Consider the following 25,834-nt stretch of genomic DNA (forward strand, 5'->3'; position numbering starts at 1 on the left):
GGACATGAGTTTGAGATCATCACTTTAGAAAAAGAAGATCAATCATAGGAGAATATGAAGTCATTCGTTCATTAAGTAACCCTAAATTGATTTTTAAAGGAGGAATATATCATGTATTGTTTTGTCGATAATTATTACGCCATGTCATAATAGTTAAGTCAAGTCATCATTTAACTTGTAAGGGCCAGTTACCGGTGGATAATATTTGAACAAAACATATAGTTTATTGGTGTTTTTGTACAAAAAGTTTACTTAGATGCTATTTTTTGAACATACCAAACTTGGATGGTGTTTTTTGAACAATTTTGAAACATAGTTACCCCTTTGAGTCATTTCCTCTTGTTTTTTTTCCTTTACTTATTTTTTACCGGTAATTGCCGGTTACACAAGGTCAAATTTGAACAACGAATGTACTTCGTTGTTTTTTGTACAAATGCTTTACTTGGATGGTGTCTTTTGTACACACCAAACTTGCATGGTATTTTTTAAACAATTTTGAAACATAGTTACCCATATAAGTCATTTTCCCATCTGATTATGTAAAACAAAAAAATCGTAAAACTACATATGCTTTTTTCTATATTATTTTAATGTTCTTATGTATTGTGCTTTAATATCAAAACCAAGTAACTAGAAAGAAGTGTTTTTTTTTTTCAACAGTCAAAAAAATATAACAGTTTAATCACTACAGTAAATAGTTACATGTTACGTTTGCTAAGTCTATAATATAGTGAATGCACAAATCTATTTTGCCTGTTCATAAACCATATAAATGGATCATAATTGTTTTGAATTTAATAGCAATGTTAAGTTGTATTCAAGGGCTCATTCGCAAGCTACTCAATTTCCAGTTCTTGTTTGTCTGCAAACTCACAGAACTTCTCATTAAACAAAACCTGTGGATCTTTATGAATTAGGACCCCATCTTCCCCATAAGCATCCTTCAAGAACACAACCCAATTCATCTCAGTTCCTGCCAAATAAAAGCTCCTTGGCTGCTTCAACAGCATTGCATAAGTATGCTTAGTAAGACTTAATTCCTCTTTAAACTCAACAATGTGGTGAATCGATGCTCTTTTCTCCAATGTCAAGCTCAAGAACTCATGAAGAACACCTACCCGATACTTCTCAGCCTCCAAAGTCCAAAGATCCAAGCTCGCCCCATCTGAATAAGGTGAAACGAGAGGAAGAGTATTTAACAGATTCAATTTCCGTTCATCATGTTCGTCTAAATTCAATGATTTTCCGTGTTTTATCTTGAATTGAAAAGCTTTCTTGGTTCGATCTTCATCAACCATGAACTGTTGTTCCAATGAGCTGATGGCGAGTTTTGGATCCCAGTTCACAAGCTCGAGAATTCTCTTTCCATCTTCTTCAACAATGGTGTTGAAATACTCTGGATATTTTCTCACACGATCTCTGAAATCTTCTGGGATCCCGAATAATGATCTACAGTGATAGATCTTGCTTAGAGGAATTCGTTTATTTGCAGACATCATTAGCAGCTTTCTAACAGTATTGATCCGATCATGTTCCATTTCATCCATAATCATCTTCTCTTCTTCCAGAAATGTCTCCATGAAATCTGTGAATCCGAACCAGATTTTGTCATTGGAGTGGCGGTAGGTTTGGAAAATGAGAGGGTGGCGCTGGAGGAATTTTAGAACTTTACGGCCGCGAGGAAACCCTAGCTCACGGTAGAGTTTTCCGGCATCATCTAGGCGGAGGACTTGTTGTGGTTGTTTCAAGAGGTAATCCTTGGTTTTGGTGACAAAGCGGAAGTGATTGTCTCGATTGAGGATCTTCTCGAAGTGAGGAACACGTTCGGATTCGTGCTGGACGTGTTTGGTTCTCGCGGATTCTTCCTTTTTGCGTTTTTTCTTCTGAGATTTGGGGGTTTTGGTGATAAGAAATGAAGTCGAGTAAGACCGTGTGATGAAGGTGGAGATAGAACATAGACTAGGGTTAAGGCTAGCGACGGCGGAGTTTTTCAGCGGCAGTTGCTTGTTTTTGGTGGCGGTGGAGAACAGACGCCAAAACGCCATTGAAAATGCTACTGATCGACGGGGTATTCACATTTGCCACATAACAAAAATCAACTACCTCCGTAAACATAAATAGGAACTCACTGGACACGAATATCAAGAGCATAAGTATAATCTTACCTTGTCAAAGACGAACATAGTCGTTATCACCTGATGAAACACTGATCACGAGACCAAACTACATCTCAAATTCCAGCTCCAAGAAATTAGAGTCAACAGTGCATGCTTTCATATTTCTATAAACTGAAAATCAGAAGGGTAAAATCAATTATATCATGATTTCATATTTCTATAACTTATCATCACAAATATCCTAAAAGCAAAAGGAAAACTTACCAAGACTAACACGAGCATAGCTCCTGAAGAACGAAATGCCAATGAGATTCACAAACAAGTTAGTTACTGCAGAAACGATCAAGAAATGCCTGCATTTGACAATTGTAAAACTGTAAATAACCATTTTCACCATTTACTCCCTGTAATAATGTGTAGCATCATTAGTATAACAAAAAACAATTGATTCAAATATCATACATATAAAAATATCAAGAACATGCTTCTTTTACAATGATTAAAAGTTCAATGTACTCATCTACAACCACTGTTTGTGGGATGGAGGAGTAAAAATCATCAACAACAAAACACACTCAAAACCCCCAAAAAATATTGTTATTTTCTAAGATTAGTACATAACCTAGAATAGATTACAATAAATCAACCTTACTATCAACAAAAACCACAATATCACATTATCAATATATCTAACCGCAAATCAGAAGCCTAAATCTATATTAAAAAAACATATAACAACTAGAAATCAGAAGTCTAGATTACCGGATATGAAGTATTGGATCCGAAATTAGGTCGTCGGTAGGAGGACGACGACCAACGGACTAAAGCAAGCGGCAGAGGGTGACGGCGAGACGCGAGAAGCACGATGGTTAACAGGGTCGTTCAACTGCTAGAGATAGGCACGATAGTCGAAGATCGCTAGGAGGGTGTGATGAAGACAAAGAAGCGAAGTGGCAAGCCAGAAGCATCAAGAACTGAATACAAAGAGCCTCTGAAGACTAAAGGAAAATGAAAGAAACAAACCTAAACATCATATTATATGTATATATATAGTTATATATTAAGAGGGTGTTTGGCTTAGCTTTTGTGGGGCAAAAGTCCTTTTTGTAAAAGGACTTTTTGGAAAAGGATTTTTGGAAAAGTTATTTTTTAAAATGTGTTTGGATTAGCTTTTGAAGAGAAAAGTCAAAAGTTAAAGTGTTTGGTTTAACTTTTATATGTAAAATGACAAAAAAAGACATGTTTACATATTTCATCAGCTTCATATTTCATCAATTTCATTAACTGTTAATTCATTTTTCAACAAGTTCACAAATATAATCCATTAACTGTTAATTCATTTTTCAAGGAAAATTTCATGACAGTCGCATATCGCATTCAAATCACATCTAATTACATAAAGAAACTAAATAATCAGAAGGTTCGATCAGAAAAGGGAAGACTTAAAAAGATGGTGCAAGAATTGAACACCGATTTCATATCAAGAAACCGAATTCTAAGAATCTTTTCATCAAACAGATGGTGCACCACCAAGAACAGTCATATATTCAAACACCAGTTTGATAACTAGAAATCAAATTCTGAGTCTTTTAATCAAAAAACTAGAAATCAAATTCTGAGTCTTCTAATCAAAAGATGATGCGCCACCAAGAACAGACATGCATCCAAAATTAAAAAGTCAGCAACAAAAAGAATCACAATAAAGATAATAAAAGCAAACCAATCAAACATTTCATCTCCCAATTCAGTAGCAGCAACGCTGAAGACTTCTCGATGACCAGGATGACTTCCACAGAAAACACAAATCAATTTCACAGCATATCAATTATTTCACAGCACATCATTTTCACAGCAAATCAATTACATAATATCAATTTCAGAAATCGGAAATCAAATGGAAATCGGAAATCGGAAATCAAATGTAACATCATAGATCGGAAATCAAATGGAAATCGGAAATAGACAGGAAGAGATTGCAAATCTGAGATCGGAAATCACATCTGAGATCGGAAATCAAATTGAAAAGAAACAAACCTGATCGCTCGCGGGGTTGCAGTTCGCGCGGTGTCGCCGGTCGCCGGTGTCTCCGGTGTTGCAGGTCGCCGGTGTTTGTTGCAGGTCAAGATGCGGTCGAGATGCGAGAGGAGTGCGTGAGCGGAGAGAACAAGAAGAAACTGTGATACGTGAATGAATGTGAATGACGTTAATTAGGGTAGGTAAGGGTATATTGGTAATTTCTAATTTTTAGCTGCTGAAAAGTTAGAAAAAATTAGGTATACGCGACTTCTCAAAAAGTCTCAAAATACTCTATGAAAAAAAGTCATTTTTATCTTACCAAACATCTTTTTGGACGTAAGATAAAGCAAAAGTCATTTTAAAAGTCAAGCCAAACACCCTCTAAATCTATATTTTTATTATATATGCAAACGGCCCCCCGCGAAAGTACGGGACAGAAATACCCACTCCCGGTCCCGATCCCGAAAATAAACGGGGGTTTAATCTTACCCCGCCCCCGCTCTCGCTCCCGAATTTTTTTAAAAATTAGTCCCGTACGGTATCGAAAATAAACGGGGTTCTACTACATAATACGTTTAGATGTGTAGAGTATATGTGTTGATGAACACTCTTAGTAAAAACTTAATAAAATATATGGAGTCACAAAGTCAAATTAAAAGGGTAAAATCTAAAAAAAAAATATAAGAGAAGTAAGCTGTTAAAAAATTACAAAATTAAAGGTTTTATTTATAGTATTAGAAAAAAAAAACAATACAATTGTTTTTCTCGATATAACAGGGACAAGGTTAAAGTAGTAAAAATGTCGTTCATCTACGTTACATATACTCGGCCCCCATCGACACAACACATTTTCCGATATGGCCGCCACGGTTGCCACCGCCGAGGCTGACGACACCGAGCGTCCTGCTATCCGTTTGGACTCGGTCCCAGTTGTTGATCTCCGCCTCCTCTCCCAGTCAGAACTCTACACTCTCTCCATATCGTCGGACTCCTCATTCGATCCCAACCGCTGCGACGAGGTCGTTATCCCCAAAATTAACCGCGCCGTTTTCAATGAATCCGCCGGTAGCCGTAAACAGACCTACTCTCGGCTCCGTCTTGCCTCGGCGGAGTCCTCCTCCACAACCACCAAGACCACCACCCTTCACCGACGCACACCTCACCTCCGGGCGTCACATGCGCACCCTTCTAACAACATTAATGACCCAGAGCAAGCGGAAAACTCTCAAATCATCCGTATGTTGAAACAACTCTGCAAGTCAGACCCGAATTTCCAGGATGTAGATCAGATGGAAGCCGAAAACAACAGCAATTCCGTTGTGCCTGAATTTTTGAGTACTGAAAACCTAGGGATAAAGAGAAAACGAGGGAGACCGCGAAAGCATGAGAATGTGGTATTTCTTCGTCCCCCAACCGCCAAGAGAATTCGGCATAATACGGTTAAGAAAGTCGTTGTATATGATAATGAGATGGATAGAGAAATCGTAAATGATAGTGGTGTACCAGTAAATATGGCTACACTTGCCGGACTAGATGATCCTTACGGGCCTGAGATTAGGAGGAGGACGATGGGAATGTCTACGGAGGATGACTTGTTAGGGTTTCTGAGAGGTATGAATGGACAGTGGGGGAGTAGGAGGAGGAAGAGGAGGGTTGTGGATGCAAGGGAATTCGGTGATGTTTTGCCAAAGGGCTGGAAGCTGAGTCTCTGCATCAAAAAGAAAGAAGGTCGTGTTTGGTTATTCTGTCGACGCTACTTAAGGTTTTGGTTTCTCCCTTGCTTTTAGGCTATATATGATACACTTGTTGATGATCTTGTGTATACTGAAAATTAATCAATGCTGTCAACTGTTCCATTAAGTAAATGCGAATGTAGATGTATCATTTCAAACAACTATATTGTAATTTCAGAAAGAAATCATTTGGTTGATGAACCAATAATGGGAGATAGAACTTACTGCATGCATTACATTTCACTTCTTCTAGTTGATTAGGTGATAAAAGCTGAGAAACAGGGGGTGGGGGGTTGCAACCATGGAATGATTTGGTTTAATTACTCACAATTGAGACTCCAGTGGCAACATTGCTAACATGTTCATCAAATTCTCTTAACTTGATAGATTGAGAACAACAGTCCTAATCCAGTTGAGTCATGCCATTAAGCTTTGAAAACCTGTTATGAAGTTTAGGTTAAGACATATAGAATGGAGACATGTTGCAGTAATCAAATTGGTTTCATTTTAGGGAGATCGTTCACAGAGCCTATTTTGTGGAGTGAGAGTTGGTGGGACATTTGGGGGAAAAGGGTATAGGATCTATGCACAGTTTTCTCGTTCTTTAGATTTTTGAGTTCTTGACAAGACAAATGTACTTAAAATTATCTTAACACACTTAAAATAACATTTACTAGATGTCTTGTTACCACCATCTATCACATGAACACAAAACTCAATTATTAGCTTGTTACATTTAGATCAACTGTGTGAATGTAATGTCTTCATTGTTCTCACATAATTTACTTACCTTGATTTCAGTCCTAGTGGTCGGCAGTTTGAGTCATGCAGAGAAATATCCGCATACTTGAACTCTGTTGTTAAACAAGAAAACTCGGAGAAACAAAATCATGTGAACATCAACACTTCTGATAACTTTGCTTTGGAAGGAGCTTCTGTGAATGTAAGTTGTTATTTACAAGTGTTCTAATTTCCCTTTTCAATTCCCCCCTTTTCCCTGATTGGTTTATGTTGTTTATGACAGGCTGTGGATCTTGTTATACAACAAGACATCAAAACAGATGACCTTGTTGACAATCCATCATCATCTTCATCACCACCAACACCACCAGCAGAAGCGCCACCTGTACCTACAAAATGTGAGGAGCAAGTCACCATTGATGAAATGGAGGTACAAGTAGAAGACTCTTTCAAGTGCCTAAAATGCTCATTGACTTTTGAGAGTGAAAATGATCTATTGGCCCACCAGGTGGAAGCTCATGACACCAAAAGATCTGAACTTGTTACACCAGTTAATGAGCATATTGAATGCAATGTGGAAAATGAAATAGAGAAAGTTGAACCATCACTTCCTCTAGCTACAGAATTGGATTGTGATCCTAATTTGATGACTGATGCTCCTAACAATAAGTCTCTAGCATCAGTTTCTTCTGGAGACAATGTTGTAATTGAGACTCATGATGCACATTCTTGTGACAATCTTGAAGCTGCTTCTCATGACCTTGTGTCTCCTAGCAAACAGGATGGAAATAGTAATGTAGATAGAGGTGTCTTTATTGAAGAATATAAGTCCGGTGAAAAAAGTACTACGAATGATGAAGTCTCTCAAACAGATCAAGATCCTGATGTTTCTGTTTCTCAATCTGAACTATTAGGTGATGAAACTGAAACTCCCCTGTCCATTAATGAAAACACCAGAAACACTGAAACTTTAGGTGAATCCCATGTTAATTCTGTTGACAATAAGCTGGATTCCAATCTTGATCAGGGTATAAATTTGGAAAGCTTTATGCTTTCTTCATTTCCAAATGAACAAGTGGGCAATCAAGATTCAGTTTCTGATCAGCCAATCAATCAAGATTCAGTTTCAATCAATCAAAATTCAGTTTCTGATCAAGCAATCAATCAAGATCCAGTTTCTGAAACTGGGGTTACATTTGTTGATTCCATTCCCGACCAATCAGATTCCATCCCTGAACAGATGGGTAGTAAAGATCATGTTGGTACAACTGCTAGTATTGAATTGCCCAATCCTGCAGTAAAAACAATTGAAGAAAACAGTTTTGGTGCAAAAATGGATATAGATATTGATATCAAGTCTGATGAGGTGGCGACTGAAAAGGAGAAATCTGTTGGTGAGTCATCATCTGTTTTTTTCCTTGGTCGTTTTGGGCTGGATAAAGATGGTGCAACTGTAGTCAAGAAGCTTTCTACCAAAACAAACCGTGATCCAGTTAAAGTTGTCACTAGTGAAACCCTAATATCTCCCCAAAAACAAGACTCTCCATCTGTTCATAATCTTGCTCCTGACACATTCAATAACGTAAATAAACTCTCATCTGGATTATCAAGTTCTGGACTTGATGGGCAATTTGATTTCAGGACCAATGATTTTGGCAACTTTGGTCCATCCCTGTCACCATGGCAGGAGGAAGAGTGTGAAAATAAAAATCTTGGAAATGATGTTTCTTTTCCTACTATGGAGGAACCCCAAATTCCTTCAAATAAACAAGAGGAACATAAATTAGATGACTTCCAAACTTTTAGGAATAACGAAGCAAAAGGTAATGAATCAGTTACATCTTTGGGCAGCAATCTTGAATTCTGCTCTCTTATTCCATCTGAAAACGATCAAGAATTTGGTTTTCAAGATTGTTTGTATGAAAGAGCCATGGAGGAATGTAAGCAGGAAGAGAGTTCTGAAAGGGGATTACTTGATCATTTCTCCATTGCTGACACATCAGATGATATTTTTGAGAATAAGATGTATTCTACATCGTTAGGTGGGCTGAAATTTGATGAAGACAGAGATATCAGCAGCAATGAGTTGAGTCTTGCTTTTGGGAACCCTCATGAGCTGTATCCAGATTCCCTTAGAGTGGAACAGAAGAAAGATCTTGTAGCTCCATCCAAGATGGATGAAACTTTTGGTGTCCATACTAATTTGAGTATGGTTAACAATAGCATGGTGGATGATCTGAAAGGGGGAAGAGGCTTATTTAACCTTGGTTGTAATGATAAAAGTAGTAGCTTTCAGAATCAGGGTAACACGGTTTACCCTGGTAGGGCATGGGAGGATCTGAAAAATTCAGGAAACAAATTTAGTAGTGGTTTTGGAAGCCAGAGTCATGCAGAAGTTGTACCTGGTGGTGGTATGTGGAAAAGTGGTGATGGAAATCAAAATCAAAATCAACAAATGAGAAGTGGTTTATCCAAGTCTTCCTCACATGCCCAGATACCATACCCTAGCTCTTTTCACTCCTTCAATATAATGTCTGAAAAGGTACAAATGAAAGTACATTGCAATATGTTAGGTTACTATAATGGGTCAAATGTGTAAAATTAAAAAACTTGGCTACAATTGAAACAGGCTAAATGGGTTGAACAAGTGGGCTAAATTGAATTAACAAAACAAAAAGTTAGGTTACTACTTTAGTAGTATAGCTAGAATAAATATATAAAAGTACATTGCTATATGTTGCCTTTCACCTTAAAAAGTAGACATAGTTTTGTAACAAGAAGTTGATGTTTAATTTGAATGACAGGCAGGAGATGGAGAGTTTAGAGTTGATGAAAGATACAAATACAATGAAGGTTTTGATGCGAGTGGGTTGAGAATGAGATCTAGTACTACTACTAGTAATAGTAATAGTAATAGTAATAGCAGACCTGAGCCTTTGGAATTCAGTTTCTTAACAGCAGCTAGATCACAACACAATCCACACACACATGCACATGCACTTGAAGGGAGGGATTCAAGGGGGGCGTATCCAATTCCATACAATGTGAATGTGAATGTGGAGATGCCAATGGAGCAACAGTTTGATTCCTCCTCATTTTGGCTTGGAAAGAACACCATGAATATGATGCCAAATACAAATACATCTGGAAGTGGAAGGAATCATCATCAGCAGATTACAAGTGTATGTGCATGGTGTAGAAATGAATTCCATCTCCAGCAGCTTCATTCTCATTCTGGAACACAAGATGGAATTGGTTCTTTATGCCCATCTTGCACTGCAAGCATGTCAGGACATGTCAACATGTTATAGAACTGTTTTTTTCACTTCCTCAACAACGTAAAGGTAACTTCTAGACATTTTGTGGAAATTATTGTTAGTATTGCACTTTGAAAATTTTACCCAATTACAACATTTCATTTTTGACGCATTATACTTGGAAAGTTTCTAACCAATCGCAGCATTACACTTTTGAGCTTTTTCTTATTAAGGCATTGTACTTTGAGAATTTTGCCCAGTTATAGCATTGCATGCTCAATTTCTTTTCTTGGTGAGACTATACTTAAAAAAGATATCAACCCAATACAAAAATCTCATTTGAACACAAACTTTATTGGTTAAATTAGAGGTGGCATTTCTTTGAACACAATTAGAGTCACTAATTATAGCATTTCTTATATTTAACCTTTACAGGTTAAATTAGAGGGATGTTTCTGCTTCAACTAATTATCAGCAGTTGATGGATTTTGCTCAATTCTGGTATATGCTTCTTGAAAGCTGGTTCTAATGTGTAGTTATTTCAAACATTCTTAGACTTTTATCAAATGGTTCTCTTTGCAAAGACACAAGTTAGTATTAGTATTAGTAAAATCTTCACATTTTCATCATCTTCTTCTATATTGTGAGGATAAATGAAGGTGGAATTGGGGTTTTATATATTTGATTTAAGGATAAATAGGACATCACGAAAAGAAAAGATGGGGAACCAATCAGTCTTTTTTTTTTTTTTTTTTCCCAAGATATGTTTTATTTAGAACTTTAGTGAGGTTAGTTTGGTTTTGATTGTAGGGTTCAAGTTCTTTATGTTGAAATTTGATTTTTAAATTGAAAATTAAAATTTAATTGAGTATTCAGTTTTTGCCACCAACTCACTGAACTTTCTGTTAGTTGTTCATTTAAAAAATTTGAAATTAGAACAAGTGGCAATAACAAAACCTTATACCAGTATAATTTATAAATGACATCAATTTAAAAAGTTGAATGGTTTTTTCTTTATGTTATCAAAACATTAACTACTTGAAAAAAAGGCCAAAAAATTGATGGGTGTTGATACAAACCTACCTGTTTATATTTATACTAAAAACTAAAAAAATATATCACAAAAGCCTAATCTGAAACAAGTAGAGTTATAAAGACCCAAGTCATGATCCGGACCTAAAAGTCTGGTCCAGTCAGCATGGACAAACGACCACCGGTGTTGGCGCCAAATTGCCAAATCGAAAAGCAAAAAAGAAAGACATGCCACAATTCCTACATTTTTAGCACACAGCAATACAAGATTGGTCAACGTGCTAAAATACAACCCTGGCTACAAAGATGATAATGAACATAAACACATACTTATAAATATACATATCACATATACGTATATATAACATATATACACGTAGATGCATGCAAGTTATATACTACATCACTACCAGTTACTATACAGCATAACCACAACACAGAACTAAAAGAAGCAAAGAAGCTTTATATTTCGGTTTCAAAAAATCTGAATTTCTGCCCACAGATGGTCCACCATTGGATCAGGTCAGATCGGAAAATGATGACCCACGATCATCCCATATAGCACCTACCATCTTCAAGCTTCCACCTTCTCGCATTCACAAACACAGATCACCTGCATTGAGTTAAAAAAAATCTTGAAAACAAATGGCTTTTGGGTATATATGATTTTGAACAAAAATCAGGTTGTTACAGATCATAACACTTACCCGGTTTGCGAAAGCCGCCTCCAGTTGTTGATTAATTGATGAGATTGCGTACGCCTCTGCAAATATGAGCTATCTTCACCAACAAAAGTCTCCGAAAAACTAGAAGTGGAAGGCGACCACACAGGCACAACACCTCCATCTCTTTCCCTCGAACTTGAACTCGAACTGTTGGAAGAATCCGCCGGCAAATCATCCGTAATTCTCAACGCCCTCGTGATATCAATCGGTGGCTGCATATTACCAGTTCTCACCATTTGACCCTCTCCATCTCCATCTCCACCTTGATTAATTGGAACTTCCGCCCTGCTATCTTCCCTAAAATTTCCAATTTCTGAAGACGATTCCTCTTCCCCTCCCCTAAACAACGACGTCGTCATACTCGGAACCATTTGGTCTTCGTAATGACGGATCGTGGTGGTCGTAGGGTTTGTTCTCAGCGTATTCTCGTCCATCTCCATCTCCATATCTTGAGGGAAAGCAATCGGAGCAGTTTCCGACGAGTCTCCAAGCCCTTCTTCTATCCCGTTCTCCAGAATCGCTCGAGAAGACGCTTCGTGCTGCCACATTTGAGTAAGCGCTTCTTGTAATCGGGCTTTTGCCTCATCCATTTTCACAATCGGGAGAGGGTAGTTGGATCCAAGCTCGATTCCGGCGGCTTGAAGCACGTATTCCGGTGCATCCCATGGGTGGTGAATCCATTCCGTCGGTAGTCTAGCAAGTTCCGGTAGCCATCTTCTTACGTATTCCCCATTCGGGTCAAATTTATAGCCCTCAAACTGCCAAAAAAAATAAATAGCCAATCGATTGAACATTATCTTGTTTTTCAGGGCTTAATATAATTTCATTATTTGTCACGAATCAATTGTCTCTAATATAAAATAACTGGAAGTAACACAAAAAATGAAAGTAGTATTCTATATATACAAATAAATGGAAGTAAATTGCTATAATATAATACCTGTGGATTATCGATACGATCAAATTCACGGCCATCGGGTAAAGTACCTGTAATATACTGCCAACCCAAAGCATCACTTTCAAGATCCGCATCCAAAAGTGTATCCCAAAAATACTTCATCCCCCATCTCCATGGTAACTGTAAAACCTTGACAAAAAAGCTCGCAACCACGACCCGTATCCTATCATGGAGCCAACCAGTGGCCCATAACTCTCTCATACCCGCATCAACTAATGGGTAACCTGTTCGACCCTGTCTCCACGCCTTAAAATACCCCTCGTCTATCACCCATGGAAAAAACTTCAAATGCCCCAAAAGAGGCCTTTCATGACTATACGGGTGATTAAAACTCATGTACCTTGAATATTCCCGAAGCCCAATAGATTTAAGGAATAGATTTACGCTTTCTTCACCTGTGGTGTTACCTTCGTTGGCCCAAAGGACTTGTTTGATTCGTAGTAAATGGAAGACTTTTCGTACAGAAAGTTCGCCAAAATGGAGGTGGGGAGATAGGAATGATGTGGTGGCACTATCGGCTTTTCTACGGTTTTTGGAGTATTCAAGAAGTGGCCCGTTGATAAAAGCCGCCAGGGCTTTATCCGCATTGCTCCAGCCCGGTGACCATGCCCGGGCTAGAAGTGCATTGCTTCCTTTCTCGGATTCGTCCTCAAATATTAATGTTTCTGAACAACACTTTGATAAATCACCTAATAAAAACAAGCAAGGAAATTTATAATAGTTCTCGAATAAATCGTTATTAGAAGGGTAAAATCGTCATTTACTAGCATTCAATATTTGAAAAAATGATGGCATCTTTTGGGGAATGGAAAGAAATATAAACAAAGGCAAATTTGTAAATAATCATGGCTCGTTGGGCAAGTATCATTTCTATGACTTTCTGTGTTAAGTCATTTTGTTGTTGTTAAGTCGTTTAAGTAGAGGTTGATACATGATTAGGCATATGAGAAAAGTGACCTGAGATTATCTTTTTTGGTGGGAGTTGTGGAGATTCAGGATCATAAGGCATGCTAAGACACCTGTCCCAAAATTGTGTAAATGTATTGAATGGACGACCTTCATCATCAAGAACTTCCCATGGTTCATATAATAAATCCGCATTAAATGAACGCACTGATATCCCATTACTTGTTAAAATCTCCTTCATTCTGTGATCCCTAACCAGAGACAACGGATCTAAAACACATAGAAACAAAATTATGTTAATTTCAGTTTTCGACATTTTATTTAATGGCTATATAATCAAATTCAATTTGATACTAGTCGCAAAAAAAATTAATTATTAGGTAAGTAAAAGATCTCTGATTTCGGTTGCAAACACTACCTAAGACTTCTTGAATCATAAGGATGATGCATCCAACATCTCACTATTCATACTTTATTTGAGGGAAAAACCTAACAATCCCAGAGAAGTTAGGACACATAATAATGTATACAAGATCTCAAAATTCATACTTTTTTTTGGAAAACCCTAATAATCCCAGACAGGTTCAGAGACACAATAATGTAAACAAGATCTCAAAATTCATACTCTTTTGGGTAAAAAAATCCAACAATTCCACTTAGGACATAAAATAATATACCCGAAATCTCAAAATCCTTTCTATTTTGGGAAAAAGATCTACCAATTCCAGATAAGTTAAGACAGAACAACACCAAAATTCTCACCAAAACTACCATAAAAAGTAACCAAAAAAACAAAAAAAATAAAATAAACTAACCATATAAATGATTGAAAAACAGCTGAGTAGCACTAGTCAATTTGATAATCTCAAGAAGAGAAGAAACGCTATCAGTAGATCTCTTGGTAACAAGAGAAGTACCAAGGTTTTTCAAAGACGAATCCAATAAAGCTAAACTCTGTTTTAGCCACCATCTCGACACCCTTCCAGGGTAATAATGACCTTCTTCTTCAGGTGCCCATATGTACACTGCTATCACGTTTCCTGCCCTAACACCTGCAGTCAAAGCAGGGTTGTCTTCTACCCTCAGATCTCTCCTAAACCACACTATACTACACCCACCCGACATCTCAAATCCTTCAAAACACCAAATCTTGAGAAACCCAGATCCTAATTTCGATCGTGAACAGTTAACTATAAAGTTCGGATCTTGTTTTCTTGATTCGGGTTTTCAAGTAGACATAACCATGGAATTTCTACTGTTCTAGGGCCTATAGGGTATTTGTTGAAGAATAATAGAGTTCACTAATTAATCTTATCTTCTCTTTATTCCTTATCGCTCATTTGATCTTCACTCATGTGATCAAGAATCATTGTAGGCCATGAACGAAAAGGGGAGCATCTTTTTCGTAATATAAATGAGGGGATTTGGAGAAATTAATAACTGCTAATCCTAATCAGAATCTTGGTTCCTTCGGTTTTCAATTGATTTAGAAACACACGAAGACACCAAGAAAGGGAGATGTAGGAGGTGTGTTAGTTTCAATGGGGTTTAGGAGAAGAGACGTAGTAATAGCCAATTTGCAGCCACAGGTTCGTGTTCTCTTTCCCTTCTTTCTTGGAATTTTGCTCTTTAGTTATAAAGAACTACAAAAATAGCCCTTAAACTATTTAAAACTTTGTAGGTTTCATTTTTTCATGCATATTTGTTTACCATTTGGTCCTCAAATCCTTACATTCAAATGGCTATTTGACTAAGGTTAGAAAAAGGTTCTTGTTTTAGAAACATTATTTTTTTTATACGAAAGAATTTCGGTCTATCTATATTTATGATTCAGCTGATCTTAACTACATGTGACAATTTATCAAATTTTAGGGACAAACATTTATTTAAAAGAGTAATTGTTATTAATTATGGATCGATTTTTTTTGTTCAACCTGATTTTCAATTTTCTTCCCCAGTACATTGATAACATTTATGTGATAGCAACCCTTCTTTTTGTTTTGACTTTAAATCTTAGAGAATATCATAAAAGTGTCATCAAACCAAAAGTTCAATTTATGCATTTATCGTGGTAACATTTGGCAGTGGATCCAAAATTAATTTTGGTGCCACTATAGATTCACATATAAATATAAATTAAATTATATAAAAATACTATACAGACTAAATTTGTCCAGAGTGTGCATGTATTGGTTCATGTCGTAAATTATTGCACTTTAGAACTATCAACAACACATAACTAAAAACATTCAAAAATATAAATTACACTAATACAATGAGTCTTAAATATTGAGCTATAAGAAGATAATCAACTAATCTAGCTAGTATGATAAGAGACTGAGTTTGATTCGGTTAGATTGTTTGATACCACAATTAAAATTGAAAGCCTTTGATTCCGTCATATAGCTTTTGATATACCTCTAATAGTTATTGTGTCTAATAAAAAGTTAGTCTGACTCAATTAGATCTGACTCGGTTAACATCGGTTAACAACTATAAAAAAAACTTTTATATTTCATTTGGGATAGCTGGCCCAATCATACAAGCATAGATGTGTCCACCGACAACATTCATTCTATTGCAATGTTGGTTCTCGATCTTCATGAACTCTTTTATTATAAACACTAAAAGTAAAATAATTTTACGAATGTCACAATGTACTAGTCGATGATTAGTCGAAGGGTGGTTTTGTAATTTACTGTTTTTTGCGTTTTTTGCTGACTTTTCTCTCCTTATCTTGTGCAACATAACGGATGAGACCCACCAAAATGTAGTGCATTCTCCATATCCTTTCTCTATCTTTGCCAGAGTGGAAAATTCTAATTTCATCAATTATTATCCTCCTTCCTGGCCAGGGTGGATACTTCATGAATCAATCTTACAAGGTTAAATATAACATTTATTTAAGTAAACTATTGAATTTACTGTTACGATAATTTATATCAAAGTGAAGTTTTAAATTCAAAGGAAAACGTTAAAATGACTAGCGAATTATTTTATTTGTTTGTTTATAGTCATTGAACTTATTTTTGTTCGGTTTTAGATAACGAACTTTTCAAAATCATGTATTTTTTGTCACTCAACCGTCTAACTTATTTGTGTCCATTTTTTTAGGTAATGAACTTTTCAAATCGTCTTTTTAGTCCCTTCACCCAACTATAGACCTTAACCTACTTATATGACTAAAATAAAACGACTTTAGAAATAGACAAAATAAGTTGATTGGCTAAGATTAATCGATTTTGAAAAGTAAATTGGACAAAATTAAGTTGAGTAAAAAATGGACAAAAAGAATAGTTATTTGGTCATTTTTAACGTTTTCCATATATTCAATATGATTCAATTTATAGTATGTTTGACAAATAGTTAGAAGCTGAAAGTTGTATTTTTATTTGTATAAAAATAATCAACCAATATAAATAGAATGCTTTTGAAAGATGTAAATGACATAAAATATAGGGATAATGACTTGAAAGGGTAACGAACTTTCGATTTTTTTCACATTTAGTCATTAAACTTTTTTTCATTATCTATTTGTCATTGACCTATTGAAACTGTTCACATTTTACCCTTATGACCGGCTGTTACCGGTCATAAGGGTAAAATGTGAACAGTTTCAATAGTTTAGTGGCAAATAGATAACGAAAAAAAGTTTAGTAACTAAATATGAACAAAATCGAAAGTTCGTTTCCCTCTAAAAAGTTCAATGACTAAATATAAACAAACTTCCTCTTGTATTATGTTTTAGCAAATTATTTATTTTTGTTAAATTGTAGCAACATTTGTTGATGAAGAAATCTATGAAATAAAAAAAAACAACAAAACCCTGAAAATATATTTAAAAAAAACAAAAAACCGAAACCGAAATAAAAAACCAATGGTTTGACATTTTCCAAAATAAAAAAATCAAAATTTTCAATCTGATTTTGGTTTTACAAAAAAAAATGAACCATTCTCACTGATGTGAATTATGACCATTGGTTTGGCATGCAGAATTTGTGACATCCCATGAATACGTAGTTACAACATCGTCTGAACTCGTAATTCATAGTAAGGGGTTAGAGTATCATCGCATGAATACGTAGTTACAACATCACATGAATACGTAGTTACAACATCGCATGAACACGTAGTTCATCACCTACAGGTTATGGGCCTGCTGGTGTTTCCACTGGGTTGTCTAGAATGGTCCGTGGTCGCCATCTATACTCTAGTAGATGACTACATCGCCACATTGCCGGTTAAGGTTATGGTATCTCCTTTCATCCTATATCACCTATTCATCACCATCTATTTACCTAATTATCATCACCTTTTTATCATCACCTATCTCATCATTTTATTTCATTACACACCAACTATTTCATCTACTCATGTTTTATCAGCAACATATTTGTATATATAAAATAAATATACCGTTTAAATCTTTTAAAACATGTATAAAATCGTTCATCCAGCATAGACAGCAAGTATTCAAATAATATGCACACATAGCACGTAATTTATATGAAATACTTTATATTTATGTGTAAGATGAAAGTAACTATATATACCATAAAGATCCCATAAATGCTTCCTAACTTCAAACCCCAAGGTTTACTCTACTAAAGTTTCATATTCTCGGCTCTCTGGACCTAGAAGGGTCCAGATTCCTAACTTCAAACCCCAAGGTTTACTCTACTAAAGCTTCATATTCTCGGCTCTCTGGACCTAGAAGGGTCCAGATTTATAACACAAACTTGCAAGAGGGGTTTGAGGCATTCAAAACCCCAAAGATGAAGTGATTCAAGCCCTAACCCCAAAATGGAATCTACACAATAGGGAAGGAAAGGAGTTCATTTTTGTACCTCAGAATGAAGCTCCTTGCTTGAATAACTCAGAATAATAACCTTCTTTGGTCCATCTTGCTGGAACTCTTCTCATTTCTTGCAAAATCACACCAAAAAGCTCAAGATAGCTCTTCCTCTCACTCTACACACTCAAGTTCGCTAGGGTTCTCACTTATGGGAAAGATAGTCGCAATTGAAGGCCATAAGTGCCTTTAAATATGGCTCGGGCCCAAAGATTTAGGGTTTCTGCCAACAACGCGGACTCGTCAAGTCGCCTCACCGACTCGTCGAGTCCATTTATTAATCTGAGTCATCAGTCGCGACCTTACTCGACGAGTTGAGGTGTCAACTCGTCGAGTCTCTCTTCTTAACTCAAAAGAAAAATACTTAAATTATGATACCTAGAAATCTGGATGTTACATTTTGTTTTTTTATTTTATAGATTTCTTCATCAACAAATGTTGCTACAATTAAACAAAAATAAATACTTTGCTAAAACATAATACAATAGGAAGTTTGTTCACATTTAGCTATTGAACTTTTTAGAGGAAAACGAACTTTCGATTTTGTTCACATTTAGTCACTAAACTTTTTTTCGTTATCTATTTGCCACTAAACTATTGAAACTGTTCAATGGCAAATAGATAACGAAAAAAAGTTTAGTGACTAAATGTGAACAAAGTCGAAAGTTCGTTACCATTTCAAGTCATTATCCCTAAAATATAAAAATTCCAAAAAGTTACTTGAAGCACTAAGAGATTTTGTTTAAAATAAACCTTTTAAGCTTGTACCCATGAACAAAACATTTTCTTTTATTCGAGTCCTTTTTTTTCTTTTTTTTAATTTTTTTTTTTTAAATTTTTTTTTAAATTTTTTATTATTATTATTTTTTTAATTTTTTAATTTTCATTTATTTATTTATTTATTTATATAAAAACCAAATACCAAAACTCTCAAATGCATGTTGTCGAACATATCATATATGTCATTTTATCATTATGCACAACCATAAATATACATAAAACTATAAAAGCAACATATATCTAGTTATTATTTATAATTAAAAATGTTTTCAAAATCAGTATCGAATGACATGTATTTTAGGTCTATAATCAAATATATAACTCAGATATCCAAACTTAGAAGTTATTTTTTATTTTTACTAACCGAGTCATTATGTTATTATAAATTTATAACATAGACTCATAAACGTTGATGTACAAGTGATTTATTCTTATCATTACATATTATCTTGTGGTATATCTTCTTTTCACTTAATGGACATGTTTTTACTTGATAAATAGTGATGATAATTTGATTAAAGTTGATATTAGCTGCTCCAAGATCTTGTAAATAAGTTGGGTTAATAGATTAATCTGTATTCAAGTACAAAGTGAGCCATCATCTTATATAACAAAATTGTGTCAAGTATTAATTGCTATGTTCTTCTCATTAAAGTTTTCATATCTTGGAAAATTGATGTAAACCACTCAAGTTTTGTTTTTTTCTCTTTTCATGAATAATTAATGGCAGTTTCCTTCTTGATTGTTCATGCATAACGACATATCTTGATCAATCACAATTCATCATTGAACATTAATTACTTCAATTTGACTTTTTTTTATATATCAAAATTGGCTAGAAATATAAAATATGAGTGGATGAGATTCATAGGCCATTTGGTTTAAAGTTGTTGATATATGTATCAATACCAAAAACCTTGTTTCCAACAATTTGTCTAAGACGTCCAAAATCTATTTTATCTCTGAAAATGAAAGTGACAAATATCACAAGAGCTTGCTTTGTCCTCTTTACGGTAGATGACTAAATCACAAAAATCGTCTATGTGGTTTATCACCTTTTATGGAGGAAGGTTACTTAATTGGCTATTAATTGAATCGAATCGGAACCAGAATAATTGAAAACTAATTAAGGAGTGAACAGGAACCGAAAACCAGACCAAATACTACTGACTGGTTAAAAAGCTCATCCCGATGAGAGATTGTTCGAGCTCAACAATGTTTTTAAGTCTTTAATAAGTGTCATCATAGAATGAGAATAAAGAAAACTCATCCAGTCAGATTGAGCGTCTTACTTACCAAAGTGAGATTTAATTAGAAATTAGGGACAAACAATACTTGATGGGGGTTATGTAGTTGATGATTTTTACAAGTGGCAAGAAGAGGATTAATGACATCATTAACAAGGCTAATAAATTTCTTCGCAAGAAACAGAATCAATCACATAAAGAAAATAATTTATCTTTAAAAACGTTAGAATTAAAATTTAAGAGACACTAGCTATTGAAAAACATACAATGAACTTCAAATTGGCAAAATGAATTCGAATAGGAAAGGAAGGTTGTCACGAAGAGATCTAGAAACGTTTTGCATTTGCCAAACTAGAGTAGAGAATCCTAACGATGATTTGAAGTGTTGAAAGCTCTTTAAGCATGCCATTAATCCTACTAACTTGCCCAATTTATGATTGGAACTACGAAACCCTAGAATTTGTTTGCAAGTGAAATAGGCATCAAATAATTTGCCCTTTCTCTAATATCTATACCGGTATCGGGTCAAGTTCGAGTACGCATGCATCAAATTATAATAATTCAAGGGAAATTGAGTAATCTGACCCTTATAAACGTGCTTATTAATAAAAATAACCACTTTAATTTAATTTTTTTAGAAATGACCATATTCTTCGGAATATCGTATTCCGGAGCATGCAATTTCATTCCGGACTTGGGATCCGGAATACGATATTCCAAAGTATTTATGATGTTGTTACAGAGTTTGTGTTGATTGGTGGGTATTTTGGTCCAGAATCTGACACCTCGTACGTTTCAGACTGATAAAGTGTATTCCGGACTACAATTCCGAATGGTCGTACATTTCGGAGTGATGTTTTAGAGAGCTAGGATAGGGTATTTGTATGTTTTTGTTCCATGTATGCAATATCTTTGCGTGTTTAATATATTTGTGTGTTTGATACTTTCCATATACGTTCCGAAATGAGTATGTATACAAGATTTTTTTGAGTGCCAGTTTCTAGTGGAGGAAAATGATAGCGTATCGACGAATACATGCAGTATATTGCTCTAGGCTACACATGCTTTAGTGTAGATACAAGCAATGATATCAACTTCGTTGGGTTAGTTATGTTGGTTCTTCCAAGTCTAGGTTACACACTAATCAAATTAATGACATTGATCAAATATAGTTATGTAGATTCTTAACGATAGTGATGTTAGATATTTATTAGTTTTGTTAGTATTATTCCTCCTAACATAGTACAATTTTTTGTTGTTAATAATGTTATGGAAAGTGATACTAATCGATTTCCCAAGGGAAATCGTTTTGGTGGAAATGAGTCTTCTGGTGCTGGAAGTAACCAAATTCGTAATTTATTACCTATGAAAATCAACCATGTTCCTTCTTACAATAACCCTATAGATGGGGGTGATTATAGGTCTAAAGGTAAGGTTGCTGTTCACGTTAACCCTACTGTTGATGTTTATGAATCTTTGAATGGTGAGGCAAATCTAAAGATGTTGCTTGATGATGGTAATATAATTCCACATGGAGAGCTAGTTGAAATTTTTTAGAGTTACACTGAATTTGATGGGGATGATCTTGAAGGTGGAGAGGAGGAAACAAATCCCTTACAACCCCGAAAATTACAAGAGGAAAAGTTTCCTTTTTATTTTTCCGATTATAAAGAAACACAAACCACACATTAGGGTATGCTTGAACATTTACCATTATCTGAATTAGCTCAACAAAAACATAAAAGGGGCCATAATACACAACTATATGTCATATGTGAAGTTATACCAACTCTTCAAAATCAAAGAAGCGCTTATGATTAATTTAGGATTCAGAAATGTTGGTGAAGGGTTCCAATATGAAGTGAAATAATTTACAAAATAAAGGTTTGAAGCTATTTGCTTTATGGATAATTGTGACTGGCGGATATGGGAAACAAAACAAAATACTACCGATACATTTCAAGTGGTTAAACTATTGGAGAAACACACTTTTTCAAACACACCGCTACGTCCCCATCACCTAACAAGCCAACAAAAAGGTATCGGGTCACTTCTTGGAGGGCATATTAGCTGATAGTACAGGTAATATGTTGTGGGGGGAAACATATACAATGAACTATAGATGGTCGTCTTTCTATACATATTTCATACTAGCAAGAATGGAATGCTAAAATGTATGCTCTAAATCTATTGAGAAGGACCTCTGAAGAAAGCTTTCAAAGACTACCTTTATCTTATTACAACTTGGTGAAGAAGAATCCAGGGAAGGTTACACATATAAACACAAGTGACCACAACAAATTTGAATGCTTTTTTTCGCGGCTATTGGTTGCACGGTAATATTTTTTATATTTTGACTTCTTTATATTTAATGTCCATACATATGTGTTCTCTTTAATTAGATTACTAATTACTTTTTAGGTTCAAGCATTTTAAACATGTTTGCATCCTATTATTATCATTGACGGAGCACACCTTATAGGGAAATACTTGGGCACCATATTCCTAGCAGTAGGCACAAATGGTAATAACTAAATCCTTCATATTGCATTTGATGTTGGGAAAACTGAAATTAGAGAGCTATGGATATGGTTTTTATCAAGTCTCAAAGAATGTATTACGGACATGCCGTCTTTGGCTATCATATTAGATAAAGCCAATTCAATTAAAATGACCATTCAAGTCGTGTTCCCGAATGCATATCATGGACTCTACTGTCGCCATTTGTTGATGAATATGAAAGCAAATATCGGAAATAAAGAAAAAATAGAGATTTTGTTTTGGGAACAAAAGCTTACTGATAGTCTGATTTCAAAGAAATCTTGGGTAGGCTACGTCGTGCACTAACCAATGATTGTTGTACATGGCTAAACAGATTCGATAGTGAGAGATGGGAAAGGTCGTGTTTCCCTGTGGTTTGGTACGATATTATGACATCAAACAGTTCTGAGTCCACCAATGCAATATTAAGACACACACGACAACTACCAATAACAATGTTGATTGATTTCTTTCAAGCAACTATGCAACAATGGTGGTGTCAGCGACGTAATGCTGGAGGTAATTTTCTTTCAAAATGCTGCATCATGTCGAATGACGTGAATGTAAATAAAAAACATCCCCTGGATAAGCTTCGCGCCCAGGCGGGCATAGTTTTAGGGACACTCACGTCTTTTTTTACAAGTCAAACTTCTATCTAAGTGTTTATATTGTAATACTTCCATGATAATTGTAGTGTAATTTACTGTTCATGACAACATATACGTAAATGTTTTTATAGTTGAAAGCAAAAAAGATGTTATTAAGTATGCTGAGAAGGTCATCGATACGAGGATCAACAAATTCTAAGATTTTGGGTATACCAAATCGATCAATACATATATGAGGTGACCTAGCAAATGAAAAACGGTATAATAAACTTGGAAAGTCACTGTTGCATATGTAGGAAATGGTAATTGTCGGGTATACCTTGTAATCATGTTATGGCGGTATTCAAGGAATTGAGATATCAACACTATAGTTCATGGGTGTCATCATACTTCACAATGGAAACATATTGATCAACATATATTGAGGCCGTGTTTCATGTTCCAGTTCCAGCTGAATATGAAGAACCAGATGAAGTCATGGTTGTATTGCCACCATTGATGGACAAACGACAAACCGAATGACCTAAAAACCATAACCGTATCCCATCCTAAGGTGAAGGTCTGATTCTGAAAAAATGTAGTTGTTGCCAAATGATCGGTCATACAAGCAGAAATTGTGATGCTCTGTTTCTCGCAGAGTCAACAAAAACTGAATCTTCAAGTAGGTCCAAGTTAAGTGCCAAAAGTAACGTTAAGTCTAAGAGTAAACCTCAAGTTACTACTAGTCAAAAAATTATCCAACAGTATGATATTGTTGATCTAAAACCCCCATAGCGATGTTTGTACTAAATCATAATATTCTACAAAATATTGTTTGGAAGTATAAACTTGTTTTTGCTACATCTTCATTGGAAATTGTTTTAAAACATAGACAAAGATACCCATAACTCAAACATTAGCATAAGGAAATTGTTTAAAAACATAGAAAAAGAAAACCATAAATCAAACATTAGTTTAATCTGCAACATCTATCCACTAGACATTCTTAATCCACCACAAAGCAGCAAGCTCCTGCATAGTAGGCTGCAACAATTCGTTGGGGGAACGTTGCATAAAAACAATATATAAAGGTTAATCTTAAGTTATTTATGTCATAGTAACTTATAAATTATAAGGTGGACTAAACTGTTGGATTAGGTGTCTAATCCAATAACTAAATTGATATATACTTAAACTATTAGCAAAGTCCTTTTGAGTTGCCCTCAAACCTAGTAATAGAATATGATGACTTTTAGAGAGAGAGAGACTGATTTAATAATTTATTAGATGATTAATAATTAGAAATAAATGATTTATTAATATGTTATGAGAACAATATATTGATCAAAAATAGTATTATTTAATTAAGAATTAATCAAAAAATTAATTAGAATTAATTTTAGGATTAATTGGATTAATTAAAAGTGCAGGGATTAAGTTGTAATTGTTCAATAGTTGAACAAAAGGGTTTCAGAACCTTCCTCAAGAGGTGGACGGTTTGGAGGGTAATTCTAGGGTTTCTAGAATATTCATTGAGGATAATTAGGAGATTAGATAATAACCTAATTTGAAATAATTGTATTATATTTAAATTAGGGTTTCTAGGGTTTCCTAGTGCAACTATAAATAGGGTCTTAAAACCTCTAATTTTCGACCACTCCTTTTTCTATGAGCATAGTTGAAAATTTGCCTCCCTTCTCCTCTCTCTTCAAGTTTTCTTAGTTGCTAGGGTTTGGGTATGAACCATCAGAGACACAAGATTTCTGGTTCTTGCTTCCAAGAGCAATTAAAGAAGGAATTCATTGATTATCTACAAGAATAATAAAAAAGGTGTGTATTCCCTAACTTGTTTATGATTTTCGAAAATAGTTAGGGTTTATAGAGTTCTTGTTGTTTAATAGAATGTTACTTCAATAGTGTTATGACTTAAATCTAATAGGTTGCATGTACCCTTAAGAGTATAAGAATCATTCCGCTTTATTATATGTAAAAACCATCAGTGATAGCAAAGTGTTTGGTTGTCTAACAATTATTAGTGCATTGTTTAAACTTGAACAAAACCTGACTTGGAGAATTGGCAGAATCGACATTATGTTGTGGTACTACGTCGTGATACTTTTCTGCCACGACGTAAGGATCTTCGGATCTGCATCTTTTCCCTGTTTTGCCATGACGTGGTAATCCAATGCCGCACTGTGGTGAACCCTCTGATCAACAAATATTGTTTTGCTTAATTCAAATTGATTAGTATAATTACTTTAGATAATTTTCTAATTGTATAAAACTGAATATTTATCTTGGTAATGAGATATCCTATACCTTGAATTTATGAATTATCCTTA

General features: G+C 35.0%; 3 protein-coding genes across 8 annotated transcripts; 1 reads left to right on the forward strand and 2 right to left on the reverse strand.

The window, feature by feature from the left end:
* Positions 1-660: 660 nt before the first annotated feature.
* LOC145086541 (Ubiquitin carboxyl-terminal hydrolase family protein) lies at positions 661-4,305 on the reverse strand. Of its 5 annotated transcripts, none has more exons than XM_079024513.1 (5): positions 4,152-4,301; positions 2,880-3,115; positions 2,382-2,470; positions 2,166-2,288; positions 661-2,056 (listed from the first exon to the last, which is right to left on the reverse strand). In XM_079024513.1, the coding sequence occupies exon 5, from the start codon at positions 2,043-2,045 to the stop codon at positions 837-839; it is 1,209 nt and encodes a 402-aa protein (XP_078880639.1). In that variant the 5' UTR covers positions 2,046-2,056; positions 2,166-2,288; positions 2,382-2,470; positions 2,880-3,115; positions 4,152-4,301; the 3' UTR covers positions 661-836. The 5 variants fall into 5 exon arrangements, with proteins under 5 accessions (XP_078880639.1, XP_078880576.1, XP_078880695.1 ...); XM_079024450.1 differs by having other exon boundaries at positions 2,880-3,903; XM_079024569.1 differs by lacking the exon at positions 2,880-3,115 and having other exon boundaries at positions 4,152-4,305.
* A 627-nt stretch (positions 4,306-4,932) lies between these two features.
* Positions 4,933-10,595, forward strand: LOC145086855 (uncharacterized). Its single transcript, XM_079024730.1, has 5 exons — positions 4,933-5,895; positions 6,668-6,809; positions 6,891-9,149; positions 9,412-9,951; positions 10,300-10,595. Exons 1-4 carry the CDS (start codon positions 4,991-4,993, stop codon positions 9,916-9,918), a joined length of 3,813 nt encoding a protein of 1,270 aa, XP_078880856.1. The 5' UTR covers positions 4,933-4,990; the 3' UTR covers positions 9,919-9,951; positions 10,300-10,595.
* Positions 10,596-11,191: 596 nt separating this feature from the next.
* Positions 11,192-15,011, reverse strand: CRY1 (cryptochrome 1). 2 transcript variants are annotated; one of them, XM_079024916.1, is made up of 6 exons: positions 14,301-14,436; positions 13,904-13,974; positions 13,537-13,755; positions 12,562-13,268; positions 11,604-12,379; positions 11,192-11,509 (listed from the first exon to the last, which is right to left on the reverse strand). In XM_079024916.1, exons 2-6 carry the CDS (start codon positions 13,920-13,922, stop codon positions 11,506-11,508), a joined length of 1,725 nt encoding a protein of 574 aa, XP_078881042.1. In that variant the 5' UTR covers positions 13,923-13,974; positions 14,301-14,436; the 3' UTR covers positions 11,192-11,505. The 2 variants fall into 2 exon arrangements, with proteins under 2 accessions (XP_078881042.1, XP_078880964.1); XM_079024838.1 differs by lacking the exon at positions 13,904-13,974 and having other exon boundaries at positions 14,301-15,011.
* Between the last annotated feature and the right edge of the window lie 10,823 nt (positions 15,012-25,834).

Source organism: Lactuca serriola, chromosome 1 (assembly GCF_051521515.1).
Source record: "Lactuca serriola cultivar US96UC23 chromosome 1, Lser_US96UC23_V15, whole genome shotgun sequence".
Lineage (NCBI taxonomy): Eukaryota > Viridiplantae > Streptophyta > Magnoliopsida > Asterales > Asteraceae > Lactuca > Lactuca serriola.